The sequence below is a fragment of the Nelumbo nucifera genome, chromosome 1, assembly GCF_055504915.1.
Source record: "Nelumbo nucifera cultivar China Antique chromosome 1, China Antique-T2T, whole genome shotgun sequence".
NCBI classification, from domain to species: Eukaryota; Viridiplantae; Streptophyta; class Magnoliopsida; order Proteales; family Nelumbonaceae; genus Nelumbo; species Nelumbo nucifera.
Genome location: NC_142649.1, coordinates 156,414,465 through 156,425,333, shown reverse-complemented (window position 1 = coordinate 156,425,333; position 10,869 = coordinate 156,414,465). Strand labels below are relative to the sequence as shown.

Genomic DNA, 10,869 nt, shown 5'->3' with positions numbered 1-10,869 from the left:
ATTGTTAAATTTTCATTTTCATTTCTTCATCAAGCCGGCCATCTCGACTTTATCCTTATTCCATTCTCCCCCCTCAGGCCCTCAGTATCTAGCTGATGATATTTTAAGGGCGTGTTTGGTCCATGGTTGCTTTTGTGTTTCAGGATAAAAAATCCTATTTTATGCTTTGGCTATATCATTTTCATTTAAACCTATATTATAAAGAAAGGGATCAAATCAGCCCCTCCACCCCCACCCACACCCACACATATCCCACAGCACATTTTCACCATGTATATGATATTATTGCAAGATGTTCCCAATAAACAACGAGGATGTACTATGGGACATTGTGAGGGACAATCTTGTGGAGAGAAGGGCTTAAGGATTCGTCCATGATGCCATAAAGACATGTTATTAAAAAAACTTATAACAAATCAAAGCTGGCATTAAAATTCATCTGGTTTTGATTGATTCCTACCATATATCATATATTTTATATTTTTCTTTTTGATAAATATCATCTCATTGATTATCATTTTTATGATATGGATTGATTGATTACAAAGCTATATTTTGATATATAGTTGAAAATATTTTGTACGAGTACCCAAAAAAAGGCTACATCATTTGTGATTGTGCGTTTTTCAATTTTCATATTTATTTGGAATGACCAAATGGACCCTACAAAAATTGCTAGGTGGCAATTCAGAACCGGACCCACCATGAATCAAATTCAACGGTGTCCAAATTGGGGCTTGACCCGGCTCCACCGAATAACCCAAGACATCGCCAACCCCACCAACCTTTATAATGGCGGGCCCCATATTTACCACTTCCCTACATTTCCACTTTAACAAAGCAATCTTGCTTCCGAAAAGTTATCAGGACAAGTCCTCTTGAGCAATCATCATCTCATCAACCACAAGATTGTCGAGAAAAAGAAAAAACTTTCTGTTTTAACGCAATACACAGAAATACGATGTACGATTTGGATTCCATACGATCAAGATGCACATACCCAATGATCAGAACCATTGATTGAAGGAAGACGCAATGAAAATGATCAGGACTTCGCGTGACGCGCTCTCCAGTCGTTTCCATCTGGCTCTCAGTTGTTGCAGTTCTTCCACCAACAAATGGGGAGAATTTAGAAGTGACAAATAATATAAGAGTTTGGAGGAAAATGAGGAAATTAGTAGGAAGGAAGGATAAAAGGCTTGACCTTCAAAAGTAACTAATTTAACCAACCAACCTTGGGATCATTTTCTCCTCTCTTCGCCCAAACACCAATTCAGAGGAAAGTAGAAAGCAATCTTCTCTCTCAATTCTCAGAGCTCTTCAAACCCTTTAAAGAGCTTTGTGGAAGAATCCGACTTATGCTCTTCTTTCTCTCTCATTTAATTGGTTTCAGTCACAGAGGCAGGGCGGGTTGTTTGGGGGGAGGGAGAGAGAGAGAGAGGAAGAGAGGGACCTGTAGTTTCTTCCTCTTTTCTCTTTCAGGGCCTCCAATGGTGACCGTACAATCCCATGGTATTTGGATATATGCTTAGAATAGGAAACGGCTTGCGGACAACGGAGAGAAGACCAAAACCTTGAAAAATCCGGCCAGCTTTGGAGGGTTTGGAATTTTAGATAAAAGATGTTTGTGTGCAAATGTTTTTATTGGACTAGAGTTTCCGATTGCTTTTTGCACGAGCCGGAGCCTTATTCGCTGCCGGCGCCGATCCCGGAATGGCCTGAAGGTATGAATTTGGAGAAAAGTCTCTCTCTCTCTCTTGTGAATTAAGTTGTTACATTTGTCTTTTTTTCTGGGTTGTTTTATTTTTTCTTTCTCCTTTGTTGATGGCTGTGGGGTTTGCTTGAATGTGTCTTGCCTGTGTAATTTGCATCAATTGAAGTTGAGGATTCTTTCTCCTTTCTTTTTTCCTGAAAAGAATTGTTTCTAGACTTTTAGTCCATATGGGTATCTGATTTCATTGTTGGTGTTTCTGTGTTGTTGCATGATAACATGCATTAGAGATGGATCGTGGGTTTTGACCTGACATTGTTGCCCTTAATTAGTTCTTTTTGTTCTTGTCCGTGAGAATGGGGATATCTTATGGGATTATTGGGTATATTTTCAAATCAAAACTGGGTTTAAATTTATTAGCTTATGTTTGTCTACAAAGAAACTCTGGTTCTGTTGCCGACAAACACCCCCCCCCCCCCAACCCAAAACAAGGAAATAATAAGATGATATAAAATAGAGGTTTGTGTGATCGACTTTGATATGGGATCTGAACTCTTCCATCTTTTGCAGTCTGGTATTTTGATTATTGTCAGTTTTTTTATATAGCATGCTGTTCTCTCTCTTTCCGCATTTCTTTAGATAGGTTCGACTGGACAGACTGGGATATGGCGCCATGAGTTAATTAGATAATTTATGTAGGAAATTTGCTTCTTTTCTTTCTTTACTTTTGGGATGTGATAGTGTGGTTCTAGGTAACCATACTGACACACTGAATTCCCTGAACTATATGCCAAATCATTCAGACATGAGTGTACTGGGATGATGGGTTATAACTCAAAATGTTATAGCAATCAGACTAGCTACCAAAGGACTAACAACCAACTTTATATAATCATCGCTGACTTATAGAATGAGAGTTCAATTGCTGACCAGGTTGTTCATCTTGTTTGGTTGTCTTTGATTACTCAAGTAGCATACTTTAAAGGTTATGGTCCACTGACAAAGTTGTCTACCAATGGTGGACTCAATTTTGATAGATAAATGCTGCATTTCCATCTTCCATCTTACATAGAAGAGAAAAATTGCATATATTAGCTCTCTTTTCTGATAATCTTTTAGTGGTTAATCTGTTGCTTATGTCACACCTGAATGGAGCATATTCAGGTTTCCTTTTTATCACTGATGAATTCTTAGAACATGCAATGTTGTATATGCTGTACTTTTAGGCTTATCTGTTAGTATGCTAAGTTTGTATATTTTCTCTATCCTATGCTTCTACTGTGGTCCTTCATAGGGGAGAAATGGTGGAATTGGATTCATTTATCTGAGCCCAAATAGTTAGATAAGGCTTTGTTAGGTGAAACATGCATGCCTCTATCTTTGTTAATACTTTTTTCTTTTTTAATGGTTGAGAACTTTAAACCAATTGGTGCTTTTGCGCATCTGTGCCATTGATGGATGTGAGTCAGATTTGTACCATATAGATTGTTCAAAACTCCTTTTGATGTTTTACTTGGTTCCCTGTGCTTCAATGATGAGTCAGATTTCCTCATGTTATGTTCCCTGTGCTTCAATGATGATTAATATAGGAGCTTTCATAAGTTGATTTTCAGTAGTGTATGTCTTCTTTGTTTCGTTTGGAATATTTAGGTGGATAAAGTACAATTTTTCTAAACAGTCTATCCACATATGTTTCTTCTTTAACTAAATTATGCAAATACATTAGCAATCTGTGCCCTGGTATTAAAACAGTGTTGTTCATTTTATTACGTTCACTTGTATAAGTCATATTCTGTTGTAGTTATTGGGATTCTATTTTAGGAGATCACTCATCTTACAAAATTTCAGGGATATTCATATGACAGTGGGTGTTGTAGAAAATAGCATTACATCTTCAGTTACATTAATTGCATTTATTTCAAATGAGAGTATATAAAAACTTGGTATTCTGTAGAATGGTTTGACAATGAAAATGTTAAGATATTAAATAATTATAGCAATCTTGGGTTACTGGCTTACAAAATTATCCATGCTATTTTGGTTTATTAGAAAAGTAGTGAGAAACAGAAAGTTGTGGGAAAGTCTTTTAGGAATTTTATGATTGTAAAACAAAGTTAGCTTGAAATTCTGAATCATTATTGGTTATCTTTCCAGGCAAAGGTTTTGGTACTGGAAGAATATGTCTAGGAGAAATAGAAGTTCTTAAGGTCACCAAGTTTGTGAGTGTCTGCAGCTGTAATGTTCTGAATAACAGGAAAAAAGGTGTTACATTCTATAAGCCCATAATACCAGATGGATTTTTCAGCCTTGGTGATTACTGCCAATCAAATGACCAACCTTTGCGGGGGTTTGTTCTTGTGGCTAGGGACATGGTTGCTCCTGATACAGAATCTCGTCAAATTAAGTCATTTAGGGAATTGCCAGCTCTTAGAAAACCTATTGACTATAAATTAGTTTGGAGTACAGATGAATGCAGCGAGGAAAATCATTGTGGTCGTGGTTTCTTTTGGTTTCCAGAACCACCAGTGGGTTACAAAGCTATGGGCCATGTGATTACCAGTAAGCCGGAAAAGCCTGCACTTGAAGAAGTGAGATGTGTTCGAGAAGATCTTACTGAGACTTGTGAGAACTCTTGTTTAATCTTTAATGCAGATTCAAATATTTGCAAGTTCCCACTTCAGGTCTGGAACACAAGAGCTTGCAACCGGGGGATGCTGGGAAGAGGTGTTTCTGTTGGGACATTTTTCTGCAGTAGCTGCTCAGGTTCTGACAATGAGCTAGGCATTGCATGCTTGAGGAATTGTGATCCAAATCTACATGCCATGCCAAATATGGAACAGATCCATGCACTCATCGAGCATTATGGGCCCACTGTTTTCTTTCATCCTGATGAGAGTTATTTGCCCTCCTCTGTGCCATGGTTTTTCAAAAATGGAGCTTTGTTGTATCGAAAAGGTGGGCCATTTGGTGAGCCTATTGACTCTAGAGGCTCCAATCTGCCGAGTGGTGGGAGTAATGATGGGGAGTATTGGATAGACTTGCCAAATAATGAACAGAATAGCATCAAGTATGGCAACATAGAGAGTGCAGAACTGTATGTTCATGTGAAACCGGCTCTTGGAGGAACCTTCACTGATATCGTTATGTGGATATTTTGCCCATTCAATGGACCAGCCACAATGAAGTTTGGGGCAGTGAATATTGCACTTGGTAGGATAGGGCAGCATGTGGGTGATTGGGAGCATTTCACACTACGTATAAGTAACTTCACTGGCGATCTCTGGAGCATGTACTTCTCTCAACACAGTGGAGGAGAGTGGGTGGATGCTTGGAACTTGGAATTCATTGAGGGGAACAAGGCGATTGTTTATTCATCAAAAAGCGGTCATGCAAGCTTTCCGCATCCTGGGACCTATCTTCAAGGATCTACAAAGCTGGGGATAGGAGTGAGGAATGATGCTGCGCGAAGCAACTTTTGTGTGGATTCTAGCAAAAAATATCAAATTGTTGCAGCAGAGTATCTTGGAGAAGGAATTGTTACTGAACCGTGTTGGTTGCAGTATATGAGAGAGTGGGGTCCGACTATTGTGTATAATTCAAGAACTGAACTGGAAAAAGTAATCAGTTATCTCCCAGTCTTGATCCGGTTTTCAGTGGAAAACATTTTTGATAAGTTCCCAGTAGAGCTTTATGGGGAGGAAGGACCAACTGGACCCAAGGAGAAGAACAATTGGGTGGGGGATGAAAGAGGATGACTAAAAACCCCATCGTCCAGCCTCACCGGAAGTTCCCTCGTATTGTTCTATACATGTTAGCCAGATTGGAAATTCAACAATAGTCTGTTGTAAGAGTGTACATCATTCATGTTAATGTATTTCAGATGATTGAGTTGAGGCAGAGAAAGAGAGAGAGAGAGAGAGAAATCTGCTTCTTTATGGCCCAAGTTTTCCAAACAAGGAGAAAATTTCTCAAGTCTTGCATGTTTACAAGTGTAGAGAACCCGATGAGTCTTGCATGTTTCAGAGACTACATGAGAAAACTGTCTTGCTGGTTCTGGAAAGAGATGCTTTTGATGGTTTATTGGGAAAACATTTGGCTGCAAATTCTGCTAATGTTTTCCTTGTCCATGCCCACCATATCTCTTGTTCTTAACTGAACTAAGTAGCAATATCAAAGCATCCACAGAGAACCATCGATTTCTTTGCACATCAATCAACAGGACTGGACTGGTAGCTGTTGCCTCTTAGTTTATATTTATTCTTCCACCCCTAACCCAAACGCTTAATTCAAGGTGACGGGATCTGTTCCTTATAAATGGGCGCTTCACAGGCACATCCACCGTGCATTCGAACATCTGCCTTGAATAATAATTTATAAGGATGTGCGTGTGAGGCGCCAGATGTGAGGAGCAGTTTTGACTATTGAAAATCAACTTACAGCCAGAGCCCTACCACATGGCTAGCTGCACCGATTGCCTGGCATTAATCGGTCTTTGGAAGTGATTATTGTTTATGAATAAGTACTTATTAAATAAGCAGTTTCTGAGATCAATTCAACATCCACCAATCCAGTGTTTATGAATAAGTACTTATTCCTAGTCAATATTTTGTTTTAACAATTTTTTTGGGGTGTTCTTTAGTGTGAATTCATTTTCTTATTGTGAGTTCTAAAAACAAATTAAAAATAATCTGATTTGGTAATAAATCATTTTTTAAATAAAAAAATTTAAATCATACAATAATATCTCATACATCTTCCTTGAATCATACAATCTGTATTGCAATATTTGTTTTTGTTTTAAAAACCATCAATTTGATGGTTTAAAAATTTGAATTGTTTTTTAAAGAAAACCAACTTATTTATTGCTTCTCTAAACAAAAATACTGTTCAGGAACATGTTTTTATATTTTTTTTGCTGATGTGGCAATTTAAAAACAAATACTTAATCCATATATATGCCAGGTCTAATCCCTCTCAAGCCATAAAAGAAGAAAAGTGAGAGGTGTAGGTCTATTGCAAATACAGGTGTATATAATAGGCCATGCAACCAATCATGAGTGAATACGATAATGTTCTGTACACGTGGGACCTGGTGTAGAACACTAGTGTTCACTTGTGATTAAGGCTGCATTTGGAAGTGATGCAAATGGAGTGTAAATCCCGGTTCATGGTAAATTTACACTCCAGTTCACTTTTGTATGCCTTTAGTAATATTACATTTATGCATTGACAAATGACAGATCAATGCAAAAGCATGTTTTATTAGAATTCATGTTTGCATCAATTACAGCTAAAAGTCTGTTTAATAAGAAGATAAATTTATTAGTGCAAAAGTAATCCAATTTTTACAATTTATATGAACCATTTTACACTCTACATATTTACTTTCACACTTACGCTACGTTTGGTTTGAAGGAAAAAATAAGGAAAGGAAGGAAAAGATAAGAAAGCCTATACAAGATTCTTACTTTTTCCTTCAAACCAAACATAACCTTAAAGTTCAAAGTATGGCTAAATTGCTGAAAGCTCCCCAGAAGTTTCTAACAGTTGTTGATCCATACCCTACATAATTTTGCCAATGGCAGTCAGCTGATCAGCTCCCCTAAAGTTTTATTATGGCAGCATTTGCAACTACACCTCTTTCTTTTTGTTAGCTTAAAAAGATAACAGAAACGATATCAGTGTTTTCTGTTGTCTTTTTTATGCAGATGTAACAGTTGATTGGCATTGGTAATTAAAAAGCAAGATATGGGTCAGCAATTGTCAGTCAGAAACTCAAGGGAGGCCTCAGCAATTATCCTCAAAGTATATATAGATATATTTTCAAGCCTTAAAATCATTGATACTCTCACCAAGGTTTAGAGTCGGTCACCAATTCAGGCGTGATTCAGTTGGTATGTTAGCTAGTTCACTCCAGTATAAGCGTGGATTCGATTGTCACAACCACTGACTTTGAGGGTATTAATGTAGTGTGTATCACCAAATACCAAATACCAAATACCAATGAGGTGGATTCAGAAATCACAAACCATGAACAAGCCGATTATATTCTAGAAAATGAACTATAATATTTTAGTCCCTCTTAACAAAATTCCACTTAACCCATTCCAAGGAGTAAGCTTCCTGCAATTCTGCAAAATGTCATAAAAAAGAATCATACTTTTGCATGCATGAACCAGTGGGAATGGAGGGTGAAATAGAACTTGAGATCCAGTCATTATTGACCTTAAGGATTCATTTGGTTTGTGGGATGAGAAAGGGAAATATGGAACATTTTGGGGTATTCTTCCCTTCCCGTGTTTGGTTTGTGGGATGTCATAAGACAAGATGGAAAAAAAGGTGGGATTATAAATTCCAATTATTGGGATGTAGAATCTCACCATTTTGGTGTGAAACAAGTGGGAATGGAGGGTGAAACTTATTTAACAATAAAAAACACTTACCTTGTAGTGTTTTTAACAGTAAATAAATATTAGAACCATGACCCATTAAAAATTATTAATAATTTAAAAATATATTTAAAAATAATTAATAAAATATTAATTCATTAAAAATAATTCAATAATTAACTAATGTGTCAGAATAAAATATTAAAATTATTAATTAAGTGATAACTATTAATAAAACAAAATATTAATAATAAGATATAAACTAATAAAATTTAAAATATTATAATAATAATCAATATAAAATTAAAAATTGATAATAAAATATTAAATCATAAAACTATTATTATTTAATTAATAATTAACATCAAAGTTGTCAATAATTAATCAATTAACTAATTGATGATGAATAAAATAATTATTTTATTATTAATAATCTAAATAAAAATAAAATAATTAAGCATTGAAAACATTATTAATAATTAATATTAAAATATTAATTAATTGATAATAATTAACTAATTAATTAATAGTTTGAAATAATTCATAGTAAAATATTAAATAACAAAAATGTATTATTAAATAATTAATAATTAATCAATAATTAACAATAAATAGTTAATAATTAACTAAATAAGTAGTTAATGAATAAATAATAGAAAATTTTAAATAATTAAAAACAATTAATAATGCAATTAAAAATATTATTTAAGTAATAATAAATGTTAATAAAATAATTTTCTAAATAAAAATTAAAATATTAGTTCCTAATGAATATTCAAATGACTAATTCTCAATATAATTAATTATAAAATTAACTAATAAAATATTAATAATTAGTAATTAATTAATTAATTGTAAAATATAAAATCATAAAACTATTACTAATTACCTAATTAATTAATAATTGCTATTAGGGTTGATTTTCCCACTAGTTTCCCTTTTAGAACCAAAGAATGGAACATGGAAAATTTCCACCAATTTCCCTTTTCTCATCCCATCCCATCTCATTGTTTTCCATCCCACCAAAATCTTCCCTCAAACAAAACTCCGCCTAGCAAAATGTAAATCAATTAATACCTTTGTAAGCCTTAAGTGAAGGATAGCAAAAACCTCTGAAAACAAAGTTGATTTGGGAGAGTCAGAAAATAACTGAGCTACCAGAAACCTTCCATTACTATCACTAATCCAAATATCATAACTTGGATATAGAGCTGCACATAAGTCAGATCAAATCCTATTTGAATCCGAATTCGATCAATCCAGTAAGATCGATCTGGATTTGGATACCTCTCTTGGTCCTAACAAATAGGAAAAGTCGATCTATTGATTGTTTAGTTAATGGATCAAATTCGAATATACCCCGATCTAATTTATTATGAAATTAATTTATATTTTATATTCATATATTATATAATTATATTCTATATACTATTTATATAATTATATTATCAAATTCTTTATTACAATTTAAATTGAATAGGAGAATTACTTCCATCCACCCAAATTTTTCAAAACAGATACATGTGAGGGGATGGTTAGTGATCTGCGCGGCTTCCTGAAAGCTGGTTGGTGACATCTATATCTAAGCATGCATTCATCTGATTTTGGATTAACCTGTGATGGAGAGTCAGGTCAAGATTAGAGTTGGTATTTTTAATTAAACAGCTTATTATATATTATTCCTCATGATCCAAATAAACAAGGCGCGACAATTAATTAATTGATCCTATCGGTTGGGTTGATGGATAGATTGTGAGCCTAAGATTTGAACCAATCTAATAAACTGGTCCAACCTAGGAGGGGGAATTAATTAATCACTTTAGGAGCTGTTTGACATCGTTGCCGTTTCCTGGAGAAACGACGCAACATCAGCATTAAATTGAAAAAAAATGGTGCTTCAGAAAACGGGTATTTGTTTGGAACCGCTTTTTATGAAAAAATGGTGCTCTAAGCCATGTCTTGGAAATCAGGAAGCCATAGCTTGGAGCAACGCTAAATTTGGCGTTTCCTGGAGCTATAGCTCATTGCTGTCAACAGGACAGTGATGTGGCACTGGATAATGGGTACCAGTGTTGAAAACGTTTCCCAGAGCAATGGTACCAAACAAAAAAGTTGCTGTTGCTCTAGGAAATATCCTACCTGACAGCAATGACTTCAAACAAAAATAAAAGCACCATTTTCCAAGCCACACATCAGCAGCACCGTTTTCTCAACTGTAGCTGCAACAGCTGCAACTCCAAGCCACACATCGATGCTGCAACTAATTTGAACCTTTCATTCTACAGAGTTCACAATAAATTGTTATCATTGTTTTCTGTGGCCGATGTTTGTAAACTAAAGCTTGGGGTGATCTAGGTTACGTTGTATTATACCATTGCTATTTCTACTTGAAACATTTTGGGGTTAATCAATATAAAAATTAATTGACATACAACTGTTATTTTATACAGTTTACAATTGAAATAGGCATACGAAGTCGCAAATTGTTTAGAGGTACAAGAGTTTTTAGTTTTTTTTTTTTTATGAGAAACCTAGTGTGAACTGAAGCAGTTGGGATGTTTAGGGTGTATTATAATGGCTTCTGATGACGACGTTACCTCGAGTGTTACATCTGGACAAAGGGGACTGAATAATAACATAGACCATACGAATTTCCCAATGACAATGACTGTGAAACATAGGGCAGATGGTACAGTGGAAATATACAAGGTTCAGTTAGTAGCAAAAGGGTTTACATAGGTATATAGAGTTATAGGGACCTTTGCACCC

At 35.1% G+C, this 10,869-nt stretch overlaps 1 protein-coding gene across 1 annotated transcript; it reads left to right on the top strand.

Annotated features, from left to right (window-relative positions):
* The first annotated feature begins 1,034 nt into the window (after window positions 1-1,034).
* Window positions 1,035-5,750, top strand: LOC104602762 (hypothetical protein At1g04090-like). The gene is made up of 2 exons (XM_010266562.3): window positions 1,035-1,724; window positions 3,866-5,750. The coding sequence occupies exons 1-2, from the start codon at window positions 1,622-1,624 to the stop codon at window positions 5,464-5,466; spliced, it is 1,704 nt and encodes a 567-aa protein (XP_010264864.1). The 5' UTR covers window positions 1,035-1,621; the 3' UTR covers window positions 5,467-5,750.
* The last annotated feature ends 5,119 nt before the right edge of the window (window positions 5,751-10,869 follow it).

Excerpts from the sequence above, each read along its gene's own strand:
- LOC104602762 (XM_010266562.3), top strand. The coding sequence starts at position 1,622 with ATGTTTGTGTGCAAATGTTTTTATTGGACTAGAGTTTCCGATTGCTTT. Across the intron at positions 1,725-3,865 it reads GATCCCGGAATGGCCTGAAG|GCAAAGGTTTTGGTACTGGA; the intron begins GTATGAATTTGG and ends TTATCTTTCCAG.